Source organism: Capricornis sumatraensis, chromosome 8 (genome assembly GCF_032405125.1).
Source record: "Capricornis sumatraensis isolate serow.1 chromosome 8, serow.2, whole genome shotgun sequence".
Taxonomy (NCBI): Eukaryota; Metazoa; Chordata; class Mammalia; order Artiodactyla; family Bovidae; genus Capricornis; species Capricornis sumatraensis.
The window spans coordinates 72,251,628-72,275,491 of NC_091076.1; the positions used below are offsets into that span (position 1 = coordinate 72,251,628).

At 57.6% G+C, this 23,864-nt stretch overlaps 1 protein-coding gene across 5 annotated transcripts in view; it reads left to right on the forward strand.

The window, feature by feature from the left end:
• Positions 1–23,864, forward strand: part of LOC138083411 (active breakpoint cluster region-related protein) — a 142,912-nt gene that overhangs the window by 115,641 nt on the left and 3,407 nt on the right. For 4 of the 5 annotated variants that reach the window (XM_068977297.1, XM_068977296.1, XM_068977298.1 and 1 more), the window contains 5 exons: positions 18,180–18,239; positions 18,460–18,569; positions 19,279–19,418; positions 20,558–20,692; positions 21,712–21,817. In XM_068977297.1, the coding sequence (XP_068833398.1) occupies positions 18,180–18,239; positions 18,460–18,569; positions 19,279–19,418; positions 20,558–20,692; positions 21,712–21,817 (551 nt within the window). Of the gene's footprint in view, positions 1–5,185; positions 5,348–18,179; positions 18,240–18,459; positions 18,570–19,278; positions 19,419–20,557; positions 20,693–21,711; positions 21,818–23,864 lie in introns of those variants that run through there. The other variant, XM_068977302.1, reaches the window with a different exon arrangement.

Below are 23,864 nucleotides of genomic sequence, written 5' to 3' on the forward strand. Positions count from 1 at the left end.
TTGGGAGACAGGAAGTACACCTTGAGGTTAGGCTGTGGAGCAATTGCCTTCGAATCCTGGTGGCCCCCTGTCCCAACACTTTACACCTCGGGTCAGAAGCTGCTCCCCACGCCTGCCCTGGGTGGCCATCTAAAGCCACCATTAGTAGCCAGTTATCTACAGAGTCGAGGCGCCAGAGCTCAGAGACCTGCAACACCGTGCACGCTGTTAGCAGGCAGGACTCAGGATCAGAAGTCCTGGCCTGGATGCCTGGGAGAGTCCTCAGTTGCTGACACTTATCTCCTCGGAGGGCAGGTCAGTGGTGGGGCAGCCAGGGCTTGGTTTGGAGTGTCACAGCTCCAAGTGAGCTGTGTCCTGGGTCCTCCCCACCTGGCATGTGGTGGGTGTCTATTCAGTGCTGAGTGACTGGGTAAATGAGTGAAAATGTCGCTTCTAGGCTCAGCTCTGCCACTGGCTACTTGGAGACTTTGAGCAAAGTGTTCCCATCTCCAGTCCTAATGCAGGCCTGGAACATAGCAGATACTCGGAAAGGATGGAGGAACGTAAACGTGTCTCACTTTCTCCTTCTCTGGTGATCTCTGCCCTTCCAGTCCACAGTCTGGGTCAGGATGGGTACAGAACAGGGTGAGAACACACCTGAGGAATGCAGGGACCCCCGAGCTCTTCATCTTAAGGGGACTCTCTGCCTCCCTTTCTCCTAGTTCTCCTGTGGCGTGCCACCCCCCCTGCCAACCCGCACGCCCTCTGCATGGGCTCCTGGGTGCTGCGTGCCCTGCTGGTTCTCTCTCTGGCTGGACTTCCCTCCCGGTCCTCAACCTCAGCGCCAGCCCGGGCTCATCTCGGGCTCCAGCGCCAGCACGTGGCCTCTCCAGGTGACCCCTGGGGGCTCTCCCCTGCCCCTACTCCCAGGCTGTCCATGCTGGGGTGCCAGTGGACTTGGTCTAGCTGGCCGCTCACGAACCCCCTTTCCTGCCCTCGAGTCGTTCGGCTGGAGGACAGGGACTGGGAACCAGGGTTCCAGCCTGCCCTGAGGGGAAGATGAAAGCCGTTCCAGTGGGGAAAAGGAGGTCACTCAAGAGAAGCCGCAGCAGCTCCGCAAGGTTCTGAGAAAGAACCTTCCTCCTCGTGTTCACAGGCTGGAGGACGTGCCTGGAGCCGTCCCTGCCCCTCGCTGTCACCAAGGCAGCCTGGTGGCAGTCCCTGCCCTGCCTGCCCACAACAGCTCAGCTGCTGCTATTCCCCGGTGACCTTTTTTTCTTCAGCGATGCCGCTGCTGATCACTTCAGCCCGATTTTCGCCTCCGTCACCGCTGTGCTGGGTGGCCAGTCCCAGCCACCCCAGGTGTCTCCCCCTCCCTCGGGGTAACCCGAGGTCCTGTCCGCACTTCCCTGGGGACGGCCCCTCTCATTCCTCCGGCGGAGAGCCTGGGGAGGGGGGTGAGGAAGGATGGGACGGTCTACTAGGAATGTTTTTAATTCCAAAGGCAGCGACATCTGTTCGTGTGGGCCTTCCCACCCAGGCTCTGTTTATCCAGACAGGGGGCCCTTGCTCATCCTCAGAGGCCGGTTCTGCCAGGTGTGGTGGGATGGACAGAGGGGGAGGGGGTGCTGTCACTTCCTGGGTGGCCGGGACACCCTGAGCCCAGCCCACCCAGCGAAGCTGAAGAAGGGTCTGTGGTGCGCTGGAGGGACCAGAACTCAGACGACCACTTTTGAGGAATTTCTCAGGAACATTTGTCTTGCACAGCCCCCCCACCCCACAGCCTGCTCCTCGACCACTGCTTCCAGGAAGGAGTGAGTCAAGCTTGGGGAAGAGAAGGCAAATCTGTGCTGTCCCTGGAGGAGAACCCCCAGCCCACCGGGAGGAAAGAAAGATGAGCATCTCAAGGGAAGAGCCTCCCAACTGCTACCCATCTGCTAAGGTGCTTATGTCACCATGGAGACCAGTTGGCCATCTTTCATCCAATCAGAGCTCGCTTTACCCAGACAAGTGTTGAGCCTAGAGTTCCTAAGACAGACAAGTATAAGGCTTTGGGGACAGGATCTGCACCGTCCCCCTTCTCCCACACACCTGCTGGGGGATACGCCTTGCACAGCATCCCCCTAGCTGCACCCTGTGGCATGTGACCCAGATAGAGGGCAGAGAACCTTAGAAAGCCAGCGAGGGGCCAATTCTGAAGTTAACAGCTGGCAGTGCCCAGCACGGACCACGTGTCTGCAGCAGGTGAGCATGGTCAGCAATTATAATGGCACCTTACCAGCCAGTTACACAACCAGCTGAGGGGTGCAGAACAAAGCCGGGGAGGGTGACCTTTTTTTCTTCTGGCCCAGGCCAACCCCTCCTCCTCCAGAAAGCCTTCCCTGATGCCCTCTGGCTAGAATTTTTCTCTCCTTTCTCTCAACTTCCGTGGCACTTGATCTGTGCTTTCCTTGTGGCCCAAGATGGGGTTTTTGAGGGCAGAAAGACAGTGCTTTGTCCATCTGGGTATGACACGTGGTAGTTGTACAGCTGATACATGCTGAATGTATGAATGCCTCTCTGTCTTCCATTTGGAGGTGTTTAAGCCTTCATCTCCTCTCCTCTCTTGGGCTGTCAACTTGATCAAGCACAGGCTTTTTATTTCGGCTGTGCTGGGTCTATGTTGCTGCACTTGGGCTTTCTCTAGTTGTGGCGATCGGGGGCTACTCTTTGTTGCAGTGATCAGCTTCTCAAAGATGGACCATCTTGTTGGAGAGCATGGGCTCTAGGTGCTCGGGCTTCAGTAGTTGCAGTACACCGGGGCTCTGCTGCTCGTGTGATCTTCCCGGACTAGGGATCAAACCCAAGTATCCTGCATCGCCAGGGAAGTCCCAAGCACAGGCTTTTGGTTCATCTTTGTGATTTCGAGTCAGGCACATAGCCAGGCTCTAAGTCAGTGCCTCTTGAATGAAATGACTGGGATGGAGAGGTGAAGACCCCAGGAATGAGTGAAGCCTTGGAGGAGGTGGGTTTTGTGCAGCTGGTGGGGGAGGAGGGGAAGCTGCCGGCCCCTCAAGAGGCTAGAGGAACACTCTCTTCTGAGGTAGCACCCAGGTTCCCTGGGGGAGCAAGTCAAGAGTAGGTCAGGCCCCAGGGAACATAGGCACATCCTTGCCTCAGTGGGCCTCTTCCCCTCCCCCTCAGGGGTTACTGGGAAAACTGTGGCCCCACTGAGCTGCACCAGCTTGAGCAACTTGGGCTCAAGTAGGGGAAGAGGGTCTGTGCAGCCTTGGCAGCTCAGCCTTGTCTGTGCTGTGCAGAAGAGGGTGTGAATAGTGGAGCCCTGGTGGCTGATCCAGCCACCCTGCAGGGACAACCAGAGCCCAGCAGAGTCCCAGGACCCTGCCTCCACCACCAGGGCACAAGGCAGTGCAGGGCCAGCCCCCAGCACACTGGAACATCGTCCCGATGGCGAGGGCCTAGCCAGACCTCTTTCATGGCCCGGCCTGGTCTGGGAAAGTGCTTAGCTTCTCTGTACCCTTAGTTTCCTCAAATGGAAAATGAGGGTGCCAGGACATACTTCCTAAGGTCAGGGGAGCTGTGAAGGGTTAGCGTGTGAAGAACACATGGAGGGTTAGCAAGGTACCTGTTGCCTAGTAAACTCAGTGAGGGTCACTTTGTCATGACCAGGTCTTGGTTACCTCTGCGATGAAGCCCCTGTTTTTTCCAAAAGCACCACGGGCTCCAGTGTTAACCCAAAGACCTGCGTGCTGGTTGAGATTCAGTGGGTGTATTCTAGATGCTAAGGGGCTGATTCTGGGCCCCTGCCTACCTGCTCTGGGGGCCTAACCCAGCTCTTTCCTCCGCCTCCCCCAGCTATTTCCCCCCACCCCCTGAATCCAGAGAACCAGCCACCCTTCAGTGGTGGTGAGCCCCAGGGTCTTTGGAGACCTGTCACTTACCAGCTGAGTTTCCATGACCTCAAGCAAGAATTTCACCTCCCTGAGCCCCAGTCCTCACAACTCTAAACGATAACACCAACGTCACAAAAGTCATGAGGCTTCCACCTAAGCGGATATTTGAACGCCCTTTGCACGGGACTCGGCTTATGGTTGGCACTGCTGGTTTCCTTCCTCTGCTGAGTCAAGCTCTGGAGACTGTGACGTCCCGATGCCTCTGGGTTGTTGGGACCCTAATCATCTTGGGTTCAGGCCTTTTGCTAAATGAACACTGATCAACGGTCAGTGGACTTTCTCCACCCCTAGCAGCACAGCCCCTTTTGTGGCTTTTCTGGTGAAGGGCACCAGCCATGGTTAAAAAGCACCGTGAAAGAAGCACCTCTTGCTGGACATCCGTGACCAGTGTCATCCTTGGATTTTTTCGCTCAGGTCCCCAGAGAAGACTTGTAGTAGCCAATTCCTTCGGGGCTGCAAATGCGCAGGAAGCTGCCCAGCTAGGGGGTCTTCATTATTCTTTACACGGGAGGAGGTTTGTGCGTGCCAGTCCATGTGGGTCTGGCCCCGTCCCTGAATTGGCATTGCTGGAGGCGTCTGGAACCAGAGTTGGGGAAGGGAAAGCAGAGCTCCAGGGCAGTCCCAGTTCTTTGCCCCGGGACAAGGGCAGCTGTTGATGGCTCCCGGCACTGCAGACCCCCTCTGGCTTCCCCTAGCCGCCTTCTCAAACAACTCAGCCCCAGGGCGCCGCCGTCTGGTGGGGAAGGGGTTAACCCAGGCTCTAGGGGAAAAGGGACTGGCTGCTTTCGCTGCTTGTCAAACTTTATTTAGTAGGGGCTGAAGGGAGGGTCTGGGGTGGGTGAGGCGGAGGCCCGGCCTGCCAAGAGTTAAAAGCGGGAGGTTGGGTGTTTTGGAGGGGGCAGCCTCCCGCGCCTCCTTTGAGTCACTTCCTCCGGTGGGGGCGGTGGGGGCGGGGGCTCCCCGGCGGCCTCGGGCGCTGCCTGCGCGGAGAGCTCGGGCGCTGGCAGCCCGCTCGCCTGTCCGGAGCCTGGCCGGACCGCAATCCGAGCGTCTGCAGGGAGGGAGGACTCAGAGGGAGCGGAAAGGGGCGCCCCGCACCATGCGCTTCCCTGCCCGGCTCGAGTAACTGCGCCCGCCTGCCCACCTCCAGCGGCTCCGGACCCCCCGGCCGCCTGCGCTCCAGTCCCCGGAGCGGAGCTGGCCCCGCAGGCTGGGTCGCCTGTCGTTGGGCCGGCTCTGCCGCCACCACCGGCATGACCGACATCCTGCCCCAGCCCGACTGCAGCCTGAAGGCAGTGTGCGAGCCCCTGGAGCGCTGCTGCCTGGATCCGCTGGAGGAGCCGGGGAGCAAGCGGCCCCCCAACACGGGCGCGCGGCTCTGGGGCCGTGTGCGCAGCAAGCTTCTCCGCCAGAAGGTGCGCGAGGGGGCCGGAGCGGGTGGACAGAGAGGGACTGAGGTCGGTGGGGGGTGCTGGGCCCCTGGGCATCCCCTTCTGGGAGCTCATTGAGCCTCCTGCCTGCCCGTGGGGTCCCAGGACAGAGACTGGCGTGAGCTGTGGGTTGGCTCTAAGTGGCCTCGATATGAGTAAGGCCGTTGCTACCCCCACCCCTACATTCTCTGCATCTGTCCCTGTCTTAGGAAAAGGGGGGCGCCTGTCTCCTGTGGGAGAGTACTGCCTGGCTCCTTTCTGAGTCTCTGTGGGCTCAGAAATACGAACTGGCAGAGGCAAGGGGCCCCTGAGTCTCAGTTTCCCGTACTGCGCCCAGCCCAGACCCAATCCCCTGTGTCCAGAACGTGGTTGGCCGCACCTTTGCTGAGAGGCAACCTCAGAAACGCCAGTGTGAGGTTTCTTTGTGTAAGGTTGTGGGGAGGTCGTGGTGCTGCCGGGTCTGGGGGCTCTAGGCTGCCTCTTCAGGGACCACCCAGAGGCCTGCTGGCCCAGTGCCAGCCAGGCACCAGGCAACTCAATCAGTGTGCCAGGGGTTTCCTGACCCAGCGGGCAGCTCAGACCAAGCCATGCCAGGGCAGACTGCCCGTCCTGCCTGTCGCCTCAGACCTTGGGTGGGGATGAAAATCCGAGATAGAAGCTGACTGTCCTGCAGCTGGGCAGGCTGCCGCGGGGCTGGCTTTGGGCCCTGGCATGGGGCATCTGAGCAAGAGCCAGACCAGCGCCAAGCACACACTGAAGCGCTTGATAACTGTAGACCAAATCAGGCGCCTCGGCAAGTGTCGCAGGGTGCCTGTCCTTCAAGGCAGTGATAAGGGAGGCTTGGGCTGGTCTGTGTGACTTGGTGGGGATTTGCACATCCTCCTGTGGCTCCGAAGGGGGACCCTCTGCACAGATCCTCACTGCCAGGCAGCGTAGAGGCTCCTGGCACCTGTAAGAGAAAGTGATCTTGGGGCCTGTTGGCTCCTTGCCTAGTTTCATCCCCTGCCAGGGGGGGTATACGTGACCTCCCAGAGGTGACATCAGTCCTGGAAAGTGCTGGGCAGCAACTTGAGCTGGCCCACAACTGGCCCCTGTGTCACCTTCAGCCTCTCCAGGGACCAGACTTGCAGAGCCCTGCTGGCCTCAGCGGCTCCCAGAGCCCCTCTGTGCTGAGACAGCTGTCTGTGCCCGGCAGCTCGGAGCCATCCCCTGCCTGGACCCCCTTCTCACCCCCTGCTGAGGCCAGCAGACACCAGCCCTAAGCTCATTGTCCATTTCCAGACCTGGAGGTTGGCAAGAAAAGGATCCTGCAGTTTCCTGGCCCAGTGCCAGCCAGAGGCTTTCTGATTTACCTGCCCCCTTTTTTTTTGCAGGGGGCGGGGAGGAGGGGGGAGAGGCTAGCAGGTAGAGGGCAGTTTGCCAACCCCAAAACTCCAGACTTTGAGTTCTTCCCTTGTGCATTAGTGAGTAAAAAAACGAAAAAGTCACTTGAGGAATTCTTCAGCCAGCTTCGCCTCTTTTGGTATCTGATAGCTCCATGGGCAAAGGGTGGTGGGCCAGCCAAACTGGGCTGCCAAGCTGATCGGTGTCCGCACAACTGCAGGGTGGCTGTGGCTCTGGGATGCTCCGTGGGGCGGATGACTCGGTTCCCTAGCCCCTGCTGTGCGACAAAGTATGTCAGTATCACGGACACAAGGGTCTGTACCGTGGGTGAGAGGGGCATCCATTCACCCTGCTGTGCCTGGGGCTGGTAGATGAGCAGGCAGGCTTGTGGAACCAGACCTGCTGCCCACCTCCTTTCTTTTCCCAGCTGCATTAACCTATTTTTTTTTTTTTCAGTGCGGTAGGCTCACTGCCAGATGAGGGGGCTGGACTCAGACAGCAGCTTAGGTGGGTGGGGGAAGGGAGCCAGGTACTGCCCAGCCCGGCAGGAGGGGGTCTCCTAATTAACTCCTCATCCAGCTTTTTGCCACAAGGATGTGATACTGTGGATGCCAGAGACACCTGTGGCCCTCCTGCTGCCTCTTAACTAAAAGATTCAGGAAGGCTGGAGGGAGGTGCAAGTGACTCATCTGGGGACTCAGCGCTAGGGCTGAAGAATCTGTTTGAATGGAAAAAGCTCAGTGTTATCAACCTATAGAGCCTCTGGCCCCAGGAGTCTGCAGTTGCTGGAAGAGGGGAGGCAGGGACCGCTGGCGGACTCTCCTTTGGGTCCTGGGTGGGGGCTGTGGTTGAGGTTGTGTTTGTCCCGGAGGGGAGTCCTGGGGCTGAAGCCTTACACTAGCCTCTGACTTGGCAGTCGGCTTGTTGTGCAAGCGCTTAGCAGAGGAGACACGTGGCATTTGAGTTTGTGGGTTCTGCCAGTGCTCTCTGCATTTAACTTCACATTTCTACTTTCCTTTTCCTTTTTTTTTTCCCCTTGGCTTTAAGTCACGCTCAGGGAGACCAGGCTCAGTGCCTGATCTTCCTCCCATTCTGCTTCTTGCTAGATCCTTAGATTGCACTTTGGAGGGAGAAGGGCTGAAAGAGGAATCCCATTCTGTCCCCAAAGTGTCCACAGGTTTTAATGGAGTCACTTGTGGGAGCCAGAGAGGCTAGCAGAGCCCCACGGAGGCAGTGGCCAGGCCAGAACTTTTTGTCTCAGGAGTGGGGGGTGTGGGTGAGCAGGAATCTGAGCCCCTACTGTCGCCCTACAGCCCAAGTGAAGACATCTAGACCCACACCAGGCCAGATACTGGCTGGAGGTGGAGGCTTAGGCTGATCTAGGAGGATGCAGGGGAGTGGGGGAGAACTGAGGATGGTTCCTGATGCTCCTACCTCTGCTTCAAGGGTCTGGGAATTACCCACTCCAAAGAGCTTCTCTTGGGAAGGCAGAGGCCAGCAAGGTGACCTGAGATGTTTCCTGCTGAGCTCCAGGATAGGGCCACCTGCTCTAAGATGGGGTTTGGTCCCCTCTATTGCTCAGGAGGGTCAGAGGTGCTACCCAAGAAAAGATGGGGGGGGTGGGGTTTGGCCCACTCATCTGGGGAACCTTAGGGTTCAAGAAGGTCCCTTCCTTCATCATCTTGAATGCATCCCCTGGTCAGCTCCTGGCACCTCCCAGAGTCTGTCGTTTAACCTGACAGTTTCCTTACAGGTAGCATCAGGTATGCAAGCCACGTGCGTGTCCCCAAGGCTCTGTCTGCCATTTACTGGCTGTTCCAGGCATGGAGAGTACAAGGGTGTTGGGGTAGAGAGATGTCTCAGGCTCATTTACTCTTACTCCATCACATTTCCTTCAGCATCTGGCTGTGGGCATCAAAAAAGATGCTAAAACCTTAGGCAACAAGATATCTCTCCTGCCCCGGCTGCCCACCTCCCTGCCCCCTTCCCCCATCCGGCACCCACCCCACACACCTTATCCCCACACCTTATCCACACACCTTATCTGCTGGACGGAAGGTACCTGCATCCTGTCTTCACCATTTACACGCCCATTCACACTCCTGTAGTCATCCCTCAGCTGCAGGAAAGGGGCAGTGGAGACCCCCCGGGGGCAGCCCATTTCCTCCCGGTCTGGGCCTCTGTGTGGGCCCAGGATGGTGTCCACCCTGGTTGGTTTGGGGGCTTGAAAAGCAGAGTAGCAAGATCTTCCTGTGCTCCTGCAGCCATTATGTTAACACATATTGCCCCGAGGGAGAGGACCTTACTGCTAGGGCTTCACAGGTGGTCTCCGGACCCCCGCTGCTCCCACTTCTCCCCTAAGCTGGCTCCCGAGAGTCCTGTTTGATTCCACAGAGCAGGAGTCCTCCACTCTGAGAATCTGATGACTAGGCCCAAAGCCAGACATATACAGGAGACCTGGGTTGGATCCCTGGGTGCGGAAGAACCCCCGGAGAAGGAAATGGCAGCCCACTCCAGTATTCTTGCCTGGAGAATCCCTTGGACAGAGGAGCCTGGTGGGCTACAGTCCAGGGGGTCGCACAGAGTCGGAAACAACTGAGCGACTCCCACTATCGTGTGCTGTTTCTGAGAAGGTCACAGATCCCAGAGTAGGAGCCCCTGCTCTTAGTGCACTTGGCAAGCTGCTGTCTCTTGGCTCCCGGGCAGGTTAGAAGGGGCGCCAGCCCTCTCCAGCATCTACAGTCGCAGGTGGCTTGGCCAGGCAGCCATGCCGGGCTTGGTGCCCCTAGCTTTTGGATGGCCTCAGCCCAGCGGGAGCTGAGCCTGCCAGTGCTGCCCAAGCCCTGTGGTGCAGAACTATCCAGAGATTGTGAAGCCCCAGGAGAGCAGATATTTTGGGAAGAGCCCAGAAACTTCTGCAGGTGTCCATTTGGGGGAGTTGCCGGGTGTGGGTCAGGGCACACAAGTCTGGCCAGGCCCAGTCCTCTGCTGAGTGCCCTTGCCATCTGCCCAGAGTATCGGGAACTAATCAGCAGGTGCTGTTTGGGCTTCCTTTTCCCTATCAAATCGCACTGGGAGTTGTGTTCTGATGTCTTCCTAGCACCCAAAGGAACACACATCCCCATATCTGGAACCCACTCGCCCCAATCCCCAGGAGAAAGCCAGAGTCAGGTCTGGATCCTAGTGAGCCTTAGACTAAGACCCCATTGTCCCTGCCCAGGTGGGCGTAGAGAGGTGGGAAGTGACTGTGGAGTGCTAGGGGAACTCTGCTGCAGAGAGGCTGGGAGGGCCCCACAGTCCCTCAGCACTCAGTTGTGTCTGGCTCTTTGCGACCCCATGGACTGTAGCCTGCCAGGCTCCTCTGTCCCTGGGATTTTCCAGGCGAGAGCACTGGGGTGGGTTGCCATTGCCTTCTCCAGGGAGCCCCACAGTGGTTTCCCTGATTCTGCTTTGGCCAAGAGAGCGTGGAACTCATGCCTGAGCCAGAAGCTGGAACCCCCTCTCTCCTGGACGGTGACCAGAGCCAGGGTCCCACGGCAGCTACAGCTCCTCTTCCCCTTGAATGCCTGAGTGTCCCCTCTGTGCTCTGGCCCCCTCCTTGGAGCACCCCCACCTCCAACCAGGAGGCCAAAGAAGGAAAGGCATCAGTCCGCTAGGAGTCACGAGGCCTTGTTTTTCTAAACCTGTCTACTGTCTTGACTTGCTGTCTGACCTTGGGCAAATCTCTTCACCTCTCTGGTTCTCTGGCCTCAGTATAGTGAAGGATCTGAACAGGATGATCTCCTAGATCCAGTTCATATGATGATTTTGGCCACGTCTCAAGATTCCTATGCCTAAGCCTTAAACTCTCAGCACGCTGGGAAAGTCTGGGTGGAAGAGGTCGCAGGGCTACCCCTGGGCCACAGCCAGCCATTCACTGACCACAGGAGGAGAGAGGTGAGCAGGAGTGTGGGGCTTCTCAAGCCCTGTCCTGAAGGAGCCCTAGCTAAAGGACATGGCTTCCTCCAGCCTATATACCCCGATTCGTTCATTTGGCCTTGGAATATTGATGGGGCACCCTCACGTACTGGGCACTGCAGAGGCAGCCCAGGGCAGAGGCCTTGCTCTGATGGAACTTTCTGTCCATAGGATTAGTCAGGCAATAGATGACATCATTTCATGCTGCACAAGTACTCTGAGGAAGATAAAATTGGGTAACAGATCAGAGAGCAAAGTGGAGGGGAGAGGCATCACTTGAAAAAATAATTTTGAACTAAGACTTAAATGACACAGATTCTTAAAAGATCTGGGAAGGGTGCCTTCCAGGCAGAGGTGAAAACCCTGAACCGGGGCAACCATGGTGTGTTCGGAGGTAGAGAGAGGCTGCATGGAGCATAGGAAATGACCTTGGACAGAGTGGGCAGCAGCCTTGGAGGAGTTGAGCTTTTAATCTAAATGCAGTGGGAAGCCGCCAGGGAGGTTAAGCCCAATTTTAGTGACGCGGACACGTTTTGAGCATGTACTGAGTTCCAGACATCCTTCTTATCTTTTGATGTGACTTAGGTGATAATTCCCAAGATGCTGATAGGCTTAGAGAGTGACATGATGAGGTCCCATGAGTGGCTTAGTGCAGGAAGTGCTTTCGCCTCTCATGCCCTTGTGCATCCCAGGGCTCATTTGAGTTTTCGGCTGTTTCTTCATTGTCCTGAGGTGGTTGGTCACAGAGCCCCGTCGGGATCAAGGCTGCGTGCCCTGGGTGGGGAGCTTCTGGAGGTGTGGAGCCCCACCTCACACGCTGAGCCTAGAAATGGGCCTGCAAGTGGGGAGGACCTGGGGAGAATCCACAAGAGGCCCCTCAGAGCGAGCACAGGCCGGGGGATTGCTGTGCCTCGTTCCCACCAGCAGGCTCTGTGCCCGGACAGTGTTCCTGGTGGGGCAGGGAGGATGAGGTCACTTTCAGCGGAGGACTTTTCATAATTCTTACCAAACCACTCCGAGTCCAGAGGGAGGCCCCTGAGCCCACAGTCCCAGAAGCCCTTGGCCTCTCTGTGGCCGCAGCATGACACTCCCCGGATGTACCTTGGGAAGCTTCTCACTTGGGACTCTGACCTCTAGGGTGGCCCCTTCCCTTTGGGGACAGAGCTGCACAGAGCTACAGGGCTAACCTGGCTTCAATAAAAGCCCCATTCAGATCTGCTGACCCCTTCATATGTGGGCCTCTGGGAACTTCACAGTTCTGGGGGGAGGGGAGGCGAGCAGAGGCCAAGTAGCCTCAAGCCGGTGCCACAAGCCGTCGTGTAGCTCACCCTGCAGGTTGGGGGGACAGAGCTTGCTTGGCCTTATGGTGGGGGTCCCGGCCTCTGGGAAAACAGGGTCAGTTTACTGAGCCTGACCCTGGTCTCCCCCTAACACGGCAGGGTGCAGGCCCGACGCCCCCCTCCTGCTCTGCCCTGCCTCTCTGCAAGTGTCTCTCGGATGGCCACGTTGACAGAAGCCTCCAGTGCCCTCTTGGGGGGTGAGGGGGCGGGGAGGCAGGCTCTTGGCAGCACCGTTGTCCGCCCGTTGCCAGCCCATGCTGCTCACGCCTGTGGTTTGCCCCAATGACAGGCTGGCTTCAGTGTCCCAGGGGGACCAGCCCAGAGCATGTGGATGCACTTGGGGGAGGGCAGCGGAAGGCCAGCCAGGACCGCCGCTGTGGCCACTGACCCAGGAGCCCCAGGAAACGTGTGCCCATCGGACAACACACCTGGCTCAGGGCCTGGTCTTCACGACCCAGCGCTCAGCCTCCGTTCCCCAAAGCACAGCCACACACCTCTGCCTTCTGTGTTTTAAGTTATTTATTCCTTTCGACTGCACTGGGTTTTCGCTGCTGCATGTGGGCCTTCTTAGGTGTGGTGAGCGGGGGCTCCTCCGTATCGCGGTGCATCCGCGTCTTGCGGTGGCTTCTCTTGCCGTGGAGCACGGCGCTCGGTGTGCAGGCTCAGTAGCTGTGGCACGTGGCCTTCGTTGTCCCATGGCATACGTGGAATCTTCCCAGACCAGGGATCGAACCCGTGCCCCTGCATTGGCAGGTGGATTCTTAACCCCTGGACTGGAGGGAAAGTCCCACCTCTGCTTTCTATTCAGTGTCCTGTTCACCTATGAGGGGGACAGCTTCGGCTGTGCTGGGTCACTGCACTTCATTTTCAGTAGCCCTAAAAACAACTCTGGGCTTCGAGTGAAGTCCACGCCACCGCCCAGGACAGGGCCCGGATGCCAGGCCCAGGGTGCAGAGGGCAGAGCAGTGTGCTCAGTGAAAGAAAGGGTGGGAGAGGGCCCAGGGAGGTGGGCTCCTCAGGACCTGTGGGGCTTGTGCTGGGGAGATGACAGTGATACGCTGAGGAGAGGGGCTCAGTGCCAAGGGGCTATGGGGAGGGAGGTGGGGGCCCCTGTCACCTGCAAGCCCCCGACATAAGCTGCCAAAGTAACCACCGCTGCTCTGCGCTCCCCCCCGCTCTGCTGGGATTGCAGCTGCCAGTTCTGACGGCTCACCACCCCCCCCCCCCCCGCCCCCTCCTCATGGATTAAAGGCGCCCACGTGAGGCCCAGGATGGGAGCGGGGGAAGGGGTGGCAGCAGAAATCACCAGGAGAGGGTTGAGCGAGCTGCGTGGTGGAGGAAGTGTGGGATGGTGGGGGGACAGTGCCCACTGTCAGAAGGAGTCTGACTCGAGGGAGCAGGAAGGGGGCCCCCAAATTCGCCAATGCCTCCCAGGCACTGGGAGATGGTCGTGAACAGCCCTTGAACCAGAGAGAGGGAGGGCTTTGGGGCTCTCCTGTCCCAGGCTGGGGAGAAACGGGCAGGAGGAAGGGTTTAGACCTCTCACAGGGGACCCCTGAGGACGTTTCTGAAATGAAGGTGGCACTCACCATCCAGGGGGGGTTTAGGTGCCCACAGGGCAGCCTCCTCTGAGCCCCCTGCCAGGCTGGGGAGCCCATTTCCTGTCCTGAACGTGAGGCTGCTGAGGCCGAGAGGGGAAGGTGGCCTCCCAGCCACCTGCCAGTTCTCTGGGAGACTCTGCGGACGCCTTGCCTGGGATGTGGCCTTCCCTTGGGGGATGGTGGTTCTTTTGGGGACATCAGTCCCAGAGGGCAGCAGGTTCTCCTTGGGAGAGGTCTGAACGTGCAGCCAAGACCTCACCAGGTCTAAAGGCAAAGGCAGAAAGGACACGGTTGAGCCGCTCCCAGAGGCTGTGTTGGGCCACTCATTGGTAACGTGCTCCAGGATGTTCTAGGACCTGCTTCTGTCTCCTGCCTGTGCTCCCTGGGGGTGGGCCCGTGGCATTTTTGTGGCCTGTGTGGTGAAGGAGGCACTCTTCGATGGGGGATCTCCCTACCTGTCTCACTCCCGCAGGTGATCTAGTCTCCCCCTGGTACCTGGTCCCCAGGTGAGGGGATGGCACCTATCTGCTGGGACTGGATGGTGAGCCATCAGACGTTCCTATCCACTGACATCCAGGAGGCTGGCTCCTCCGCCTCCAGCACTAATCTAATCAGGAAATAGCAAAGTCCACTTTTCCCAGGGGTTATAAATAACCACAGCAGTTCAGACAGCATCATTTCTCTGGAAAATGTGCCATGTCCGTCTCTACTCTGCACCCTCCCTTCTCTGTATTTAAATGACATCCTGAAATAGACTTGATTTCTGGAGTTGTGCTGGCCTTCCAGGAGACAGGGCTGCGTTGTCGGGGTGCTGAGGGGCTGGGTCGGCCTCCCCAACGCGGGTCCCAGGGCCGCACCTGCAGAGGGAAGTCCAGAATAGGGCGGTGATGAGACTCACGGTAAAACGTGACGGTGCCACCTTACCCAGACCTGGCCTGGGACAGACTGCAGCAACAGCAAATGGTCCAGGGGACGGGGTGGTAGTGTGGCAGGGAGGCAGAGGGGAGTGAACATTCCTGAGGCCTGGAGTTAATCTGGGGAGGCTCTCTGGAAGAAACAGGGCTGGGACTGAGCCTTCGCATCAGGCTTGCGAAGGTCCTGTCTCAGATGCTTCCAGGAACACGTGGGGTTGCTACTTGGCATTTGGAACAGAAGCAAGGGGGAGGGAAGGAATGAAAGAATCATACTGGAGACGACCTGCCAGCCCCTAGGTCAGCCTGTGGTGCCAGATGGTGGAGGCCTCATGTCTCCCTTCCAGATAAACACTGATCACAGCAGGGGCGCCAGGCTGGGTGCTGTACATGAGATCTTGCGGATCTAGCCAAGCCGAGTCAGGGAGACTTGAATTTGCACCCCAGCTCTCACTTCCTAGACATGTGGCAGTGGGCAAACTCCTCATTCTTTTTAAGCCTCAGTGTTCTCATCTGTAGAATGGAGACAGCTAGGAGGACTTACACCTCATGGGCCATGTTATGATGATTGATTGAGATGCTGTAGGTAAGGGGTTTGTCCTGGAGCCAGACTTAGAGGAAATGCTTACATGTCCGGTCAGTGTTACTGTTTTCCACAGCAGCATTGAGGCAGGTGTGGACCCCCCACTGTGGGGAAACTGAGGTTCCAGGAGGTTAAGTGACCCGCCCAGATTCACACAGTTGAGTGGAAGAGTGGACATTTGGACCCAGATCAGTCTGATTCTCAGTCCTTGCACTTTCCCCGCCTGGGCTGTGTCCACATGCCACTTCAGGACCAACCCAGGGGGAGCTAGGGCAGAGGAGGGCCCTAGGGGCCAGGACCATGGAATTGACCTGAGGTTTACGCTGATGCCAAGAGAGACCTACATGAGAAGGGGGTGGTCGTTACAGAGTTGTGTGTCCCAAGGGCAGCAGCCGCCTCCGCCGGCAGAGGGCAATGGAGATCTCTCTGCTCCAGGTGGCCACTGCTGGAGGTCAGGGCTGGGGACGCCCTGAGGCTCTGTGTCCAAGAACTGGCATTCTGGAGTCGATGAGGCTGTCGGGGGCAGCCTGTGCCCCAGGCCTTGGGACATAAAGGTTAGGGGAGGGAGGTTCCAGGGGCCTTCCAGAATAGAGGGCTGGGGCAGCAGCCAGCCGGCAGGCCCGCACGCTCCCTTTGCACGTTTGAGGAGATGCTCTATCCTCTCCACGTGGCTTTCCCTCTGTCCCTGTTCCCCATTTCCTCCCTTCTCCAGGCAGGGGACTGCTAGCCGGAGGCAGGGCCTGGGCTCAGATGCAGGCCCCCAGACCCCACTGCAGGCTTAGCTGCCCCCATCCCCAGCAGGTATGTGGTGATAGAAGATGGGGAGAAGACTTACCAGGTACCTCAAGCTTTTAGAAGCCCCAGGGCCCAGGCCACGCTGGGCGGACCCAGACTCTAGTGAGGGGCCTGTTAGAACAGAAGTGTTCAGACTACGCTCTACAGGCCCTGGGGGTGGGAGTCGTCCAGCGGTACGAGGTCAGGAGCATTCTAAGAGAATCAGCTTGCAGATTCTCAGCTCCCATAAGTGCTGCTGCCCCAAAAGTGAGTGGACATTTGGACCCAGATCAGTCTGGGTGCTGCTGCCTCACCAGCAAATGGCCTTACCCCACCCCTTGCTCTGCAGAGGAGCCCGAGGACCCCTAGAGACCCCTGCCCAGGGCTCCCAGGGCCCCTTGGTGGCAACAGGGGGCCCCCTTAAAATGTTGATGTGGGAGTTGAAAAAGTAGAAGACTCATAAGGCTGGGTTTCTGATCCTTTCAAAATCACGTGGTTTCCAGTGTTCTGTTTCCACAAAAGTAGCAGAATTGTCAGCTGAGAGACCATTTAAAATAAATATTGATAATATGCAATTTAAAGCAAACACCCAGGAAAGAGGTTAAAGAAATGCAAACCTTGCTATAATAAAACTAATTTCAAAAACGAAAGGAAAAAAAGGACTTCCCTGGTGGTCCAGGAATTAAGACTGTGCTTCCACTGCAGGAGGTGTGGGTTCAGTCCCTGGTCCAGGAACTAGGATCCTGCATGTTGTACAGTGCGGCCAAAAAACCCCCAAAAAACTATTTTGAGCCCCATCTGTTTTATGTGAGCAGATGTTTCATCTTTTACATCTTTAAAAACCAAACCAAAAAAATAAAAGTATTGAACTGAAACCCCATTTCACCCTAGCAAAAAATAGTATTCATGTACATACATGAACTAAAACAGAAAAAGCACTCCACCCAATCTCATTAAGAGATGTAGTTCCACCAAAACGGTACTTTGCTGCTGAATGTTTATTAAAATTTTTAATATGTTAAATTTTTTATTACATACTGCTAATCATTGTACTAGTGAATCCAGAATATGTTTTGAACATTTGGAGACTTGTGGTCTCAGGAAAATTTTCATTTCTATTTACACAGATGTTTTCGTTGAAACAAAATATAATAGGGTGAAGAATAAAAGACTTAAAAAAAAACAAACGAGGACATAATTCTTTGGGTGAAATAGACTAGAAACACAAAATCAAGGAGAAAAAGGAATGTTACAGGTTTCTACAAGGGAAAGAAGAACTTGTTTATATGTTTTTTAAATGGATGATGGTGGGTATCAAATCGCTATGGAATTTGGATTCCACTGAATACATTTAAGAGAATGATGTAACAGTTTTGTTTCAAGATGTAAATATTTACATTATTCTGGAAATTATGTTCTTTGCAGCTATTTAAACTTGATTTGGAAATGTTCAGATATTGACTTAAAAATGTGCCAGGGTGTACATTGTTTTTCCAAGTCACTTTATGGATGCACAAGGAAAAACAGTTTGAAGGCCCCTGAACCAGAGGAACGGGCCCTGTTTGGTCACCTGTGAGGGATACCTCTGGGCCTCGCCTGCCATCTACACCTCCCTGGGGCTCCTGCCCAGTTTGAGGGCCCCCTCTACAGCCTATTTGCTTCCTGGGAGACTAGCCACTTACCTGTTATCTCAATGAGTCTTCACAATAATCCAGGAAGGCAGGGTCTTTACTGGCAATGAACAAACCAAACAAATGAGGTTTAGCAAGGTAGAAACTTCCTAAGGTCACCCGGCCAAAAGTGGCTGAGCTGGGATTGAGACCCAGGGCTCTTCTTTACTTCTGTGTGGCACGGCCTCCTGTTTGCCACCTCCAGGTACATGGGCTGTGCCCGCAGTGTACCTGACTCCAGTTCCGGCAGTTGAGCAAGTTGCTGATAGACTGTGAGCCTTAGTTTGTGCATCCGTGAAATGGGGTGATAGTACACCTCTCAGAGGGCAGGTCAGGAGTGGATGAGAGGGGATGGACGAATGCGTCCAAGAGCGCACCCCGCCTCCCTCCCAGAGTGGGGGAATCCTTCACTAACTGGGGCAGGAAGGACCTGGGGCCTGGAGCCCCTGAAGGACTGATGTCGCGATGAGCATCAGCCCCCAGTTCCATCTTCCTGAACTTTTAGCCAGCGTCTGAGCCTGAGCAGCAGGGGGCGGGGGGCTCTGGTTTGGTCTCTGCTGTCACCTCTGTCTCTCAGCTTCTCTTTCTCTCCCTGCAGCTGGATCCACAAACTGTAGAAACCAAGAACTGGCACACCGATGTGATTGAGATGAATGGGGTGAGCCGGGAGAGGCCGGAAGTGTCTGCACAGTGGGTGGGCAGCCGGGCCTCCCCCAACCCTCCCAGCCCCTCCCCCCTCTCTGCCTGCACCCTTCCCATTCCCACCCTGTGAGTGTTTCAGGGAGCCCCCAGGTGCAGTCCTGGGGGGCCCCTGTGTTGGGGGGCACTCCTTGGGCACTCATGCCCTGAGGGGTTGTGCCTGCCTTGCCCCCAACCAGATCAAAGTGGAATTCTCCATGAAATTCACCAGCCGAGACATGAGCCTGAAGAGGACCCCCTCCAAAAAGCAGAGCGGCGTCTTCGGTGTGAAGATCAGCGTGGTGACCAAGTAGGTGCTGCGTCTGGGGTCCCTGCCAGCCCCGCCCTCCAGGGCCCCTGCCTTCCAGGCCCCCCACCCATGTCTGGCACCCCAGCAGTCACCCTCCAGTTCAGTACTCACAACAGCCACTTGGATGGGCAAAAGTGGCCGGCAGAGGTGTGTTCCCTGCCTCACACAATGCTTTAGAAATGAGCCAGCACTTAACACTGGGAGACCGCACGTGAAAATCCCAGATCCTCAGCATCCTGTAATAAATGGGGAGATGTGACAGCTGTACGTCTGTGTCTTGGTGTGGCAGCGGCCGGCTGGAATCCAGAAGTGGCTGCCCCCCAGGAGAAGGCATCCTTCAGCCCCCTCCCCTCCCCTTGTCTCCAGGGTCTGGCCCACCCTGCTCTGTAGGTGACCCACTGGGTCCCCCATAGCATTTCAATGTGAGCCCTCTGTTCTGAGGAAAGCTCTTACTTCGGGCTTTGATCTCCTAAAACTTCCTGCCTTTGTCCCCTGCTGTCCCTCAGCACCCAGGCCTGGGGTGGGCTGTGGCGGTGGGTGGGGGCTGGTAGCGGCCTCTTTCTTAGCCCTTTCCTTGTCCCCCATCTCCTGATCCCAGAGGCCAAAACGCTCCAAGGCCACGGTTTGCAGAGAGGGAGGGGCTACATGTAGGGATCACTGGGGATCCCCTTGCCCCTCCCTCCCCTCACATCCTCTACCCCAACCCCAGGCGGGAGCGCTCCAAGGTGCCCTACATCGTGCGGCAGTGTGTGGAGGAGGTGGAGAAGCGGGGCATCGAGGAGGTTGGCATCTACCGGATATCAGGGGTGGCCACAGACATCCAGGCACTGAAGGCCGTCTTCGATGCCAGTGAGTCTGGGAGGCCCCGCTGGGCAGCTGTGGGGCGGGGGTGGGGGTTGCTCCAGCAGGCTCCTAGGGCTGGTGGGGGAGCGTAACAGAAGCAGGAGGCTTCTCCATGGAAAGACCCTGACCAGCCAATGGCAGAGGAGCCTTGGACTGTGCGCTCCAGCCTGGCACGGCATGGGGTGGACCATTGCTGAGTCCTTGTGACGTGGGCCTGCCCTGCATTTTCTTACGTAATCCGTTGCCCTCCAGCCTTGCCTCTGTTGCTACAGATAAGGAAGCAGAGCCTCAGAAAGGCCAAGTACCCTGCCTAGGATTACTCAGTTCATAAGCTTTGAGCCTGATTTAAACTCGGATCTCGCTGACTCCAGAGTCTGTGTTCCTGGCTTTGTTGCTGGCCTCCCAGGCTGCAGGGAAACTAAAGAGCTTTGAGCCGGGCCGGCTGGCTCTGGCACCCCCACCTTCTCTGGTTCCCCAGTGCCCTTTGGGAGGGGCGCTGCTGCCTTTCACTTTGACTGAGCCCCTCGGTGGGAGGGTCTGACCTTTCTGGTTCTTAACCCCATCTTGCCATTCAGGGTGCAGCAACAGCATTGCTAGCAGTCAGGACCCCTGAACTGGCTGGGCAGTGCTGATCCTATGGGAGCTGAGAGGGGGCCTGGTGGGTGTCCCCAGGCAGCTGCCAAGCAGACATGTTTGGGGAACCTGGGGGTGGGTGGGGGGAGCTGGGGACAGGCTGGCACATGGCTCCTCTATGCCACCTGGAAGCCAAGGCTTTGTCAGAACATGATTTTAGGTATAGAAATGTACAGTGCCTTCCAGAGAGGGGCTTAGCGGCGGGGAGATTGCAGCTGGAAGGGGGGCATGTGACACGTGGTGTGAACGTGGCTCCAGGACTCTGGATGATGAACTGTGCTCCCCTCCCCTTCTCCCCCACGGAGCTGAGTCATGGACCACCTGTGGGCACTACCTACATCCCGCCTTTGCTGGGGAGACCAGACCAGAGAGTGGGCTGGGGGTGCATGCCCCGAGCAGGCCATCTCAGGGTGGATGGGGGGACAGATCGGGGCTCCCTGCCCCGCTGAGGGCTGCATGGGGGTGGGAGGGGGCTCAGCCAGCACAGCCCTTTCCTTCCCACCCCCCGACAGATAACAAGGACATCCTGCTGATGCTGAGTGACATGGACATCAATGCCATTGCTGGCACCCTCAAGCTCTACTTCCGGGAGCTGCCTGAGCCCCTCCTCACAGACCGACTGTATCCCGCCTTCATGGAGGGCATCGGTGAGCAGCAGCGGGGGTCTGAGGGCTGGGCTGAGCCAGGCCTCCCTGACCAGCAGAGAGAATGAGATATCTGTGCCCACCTGCCCACCCCCCACCTGGTGTGCCCATCTGCTCTGTGCCTTGGGCCCACATGGCCTGATGGTGCTCCAGAGGCTGGACCCACTCTCCCCCTGCCCGTCTCTCTTGCCCCTCAGGGCTGCCCTCTGTGCTTCCTCCTTGAACACTGACCTCCTTATTTAGAAACTCCAGGACCGGGCAAATCTGCCCCGAGGGTGTGGGGTCCAGTACCAAGGAGAAGCGAGCCTGGAGTGCACTTGACCTGGCTGGTACTGAGCCTTCCAGGAGTGCGCTCTCTTCTCTGACCAATGCCCAGGGTTGGGAGGAAGCTGAGGGCCCCGCCTGGCAGGACTGTGGCCTCCCCCCAACCTGGGCCAGATCCAGGCCTGGGCGCATCCCTCCTGCCTCACCTTCTCCTGGTCCAGTCAGTGGAATGAGGAGCCCGCGGTAGGAGGGCTGCTGCCAGGCTCTGGCATCAGAAGTGCTTGAAAAAGAGAACATTTAGGGAGTTAATTCCCTGGTGGTCCAGTGGTTAGGGCTCCGTGCCCTTCACTGTCCAGGGCCTGGTTTCCATCCCTGGTTGGAGAACCAAGATCCTGCAAGCCGAGTGGCGCAGCCGAAAAAAAAGAACATTCACACCAGTGACATCCTTGTATCCTTACAGACCAGGGATAGAGTGGCTCCAGCCCCAAAGGCCCACAGCCTGCAGGGAAGAAGGGTGTCTGCTCCCCACCTGCCCGCCTCCTCCTGGCTGGGTTCCAGGTCGTGAGTGGGGCCTCCTGCAGAAACCTGTTAATAGCCCACCCTTGGCAAAACACCAGCCCCATCCCTGCTGGGTCTGCCCCCTTGGCCCCTTACAGCTCAGGCTTCCCCCCAGGCTCCCGCAGCCTCCTGACCCCAGGGTGCCGGCCAAGGGCTCCCCGCCCGGAGCCCAGCCCCACCCTCGCCCTCGTGTCCCGCAGCCCTGTCAGACCCTGCTGCCAAGGAGAACTGCATGATGCACCTGCTCCGCTCCCTGCCCGACCCCAACCTCATCACCTTCCTCTTCCTGCTGGAACACTTGAAAAGGTAATGGGCAGGGGCCCTGCCCAGTCCGCCGGGGGGCGGGGGGGCGGGCTCCAGCTGGGCGGGACACATGCCCTGGAAAACCACACCCTGGGCGCCTCCTCGTGGGTGCTGGTCTCTGCTGGGCCACCGCAGCCAGGTGAGAGTTTGCCCTTCAGATTCTTGGCATTCGGATTCTTCTGTTTGGAGAAATATTGGGATCCCAGGGGCCACCTCAAATATTGGCCATAGAACATTTGGAGAGGCGGGGCTAGAGCCAAGGACTGAAGGTGGAGCTTCCAGTCAGTGGGCCACTCAGTCCACTTGGCATTTTCTAAACGGAGTAGGAGAGACAGCCCCAGGGTGCACCACCAACGGCAAGCATGCGTATGGTTCTGTTCAGTTATTCCTATTGCATGTGCTGGGTGATCGTGTAAAACGTGTCTGTTATTATGGGTCACAGTCCAAAAAGTCTGAAGCCCACTGGTCTTGACCCACACCTCATCAAACAGGTAGGGAATCTGAGTCCCCAGCTCGATGGGGACTTGCTTGGGTTTACCAGTGGCTCTGCCCTTGGGGTCCACATCTCCCAGGTCCTAAACTATGGTCCATCCCACCTTCCGCTCTGCCCCTTCCACAGTCCGTCAAACCAAGAGCGGCTAAAGTTGACACCTGCACCTAAGTTAGGAACGGAAGCTAGCCCTGACTGTGACCTCCTCACTCACTTTGGAGCCCAGGACTGGTCCGAGGTGTGAGTGGGGAGGAGATGTTCCCAGGCGTCCCTGAAATCCACTTGCCATCCAGGACCAGGGCAACCCTGGTGAGGGGCTCTGAGCCCTCAGGCCTCCAGTGGCGGCTCGGCCAGGCCAGGCTGTGGAGGGCCAGCGGAGACCTGGGAACGTCTGGGCTGCTGTCTTGTTTTTCCCATTATGAGACATTTTCCCTCTGGTTTGGCCGGGACCAAGGTCCCAACCAATCCCCAAATAGTTTGGCGAGCTCTGTGGGGAGGACACACAGAGGAGTGGGGAGGAAAATTCATTAGGTTTTCCACCCTGGGAACCGGGCACAGTCTGTTCCCACATCTGGGCGCCTGGCCTGTGTGTGTGTGTGTGTGTGTGTGGTGAGGGGCAGGGCCAGCTGCACAGCTGCCTCCTGGCATGGCACTGTTTGCTCGTTTCCAAGGTGCTCAGCAGGCGCGTCCACGGCTCCTGCCTGGAGGGTGCGGTGATGCTTCAGCGGGAGCTGGGGTCAGAGGTGCTGCTTGGGGCAGCTGGGTCTCAGCCCCAAAACATTGCCTGGGACCAGGGGGAGGCGCAGGGTCTCTCTCATGTGTTGGGTGGTACCGAGCCTGCTGGACACCAGTCCCAGATGGCAGCCCCTGCTGTCACTCAGGGGAAGTAAGGCTACAGAGCATCTGGCTGATCAGGCAAGAGACGCAGAGGAAGATCCAGGAGGCAGCTCTGGGGTCCCAAGAGGCAGACCCTTCTGGAAAAGCTTGGGAGGACAGCCCCTGGGCTCCATCTGTGACGAGGGATGTTCCTGCCACAGCACAGCAGGCAGAGCCTCTGGCCTTTGGCCCCCGCCTGCTGGGACTCCTCCTCTGGGCCCCTCTCCACGGCTGGGCTGATCGTGGACAGCGCACAGGGTGGGGAGGAGCATGGCTTCAGGAAGCAGACCTCTTGGGTTCGGATCCCTGCTCTGCCACCTGCTGGGTCACCTTGGGCAGGCCATTTGACCTCTCTGCACTCTGGTTTCTTCATCTCTACAGGGGGGATGAAACTGTTACCTACCCAAAGACTTGCTTGTGACGAGCATGAGTTATTACAGGGAAAGTTCTTGAACCTGTAATAGTCTCTCTGAGGCAAGGGAGAGTTGGACTGGGTCCTTCTGGCTCTTGCAGTTTACCATCAGTTCAAGGGGTGGCCCAGGAGCTGGGAATCTGTCAGTGGAATGTACTGGAACATAGCTGGGAACTTGGGCCCTTGGCTGAGTCCCCTCCTCATGGAGCGGTCTCTACCCTCAGGAGAGGGCGGGCTAGTGACCCCTTTGGGGAATCCTCCCAGGAGCGGTA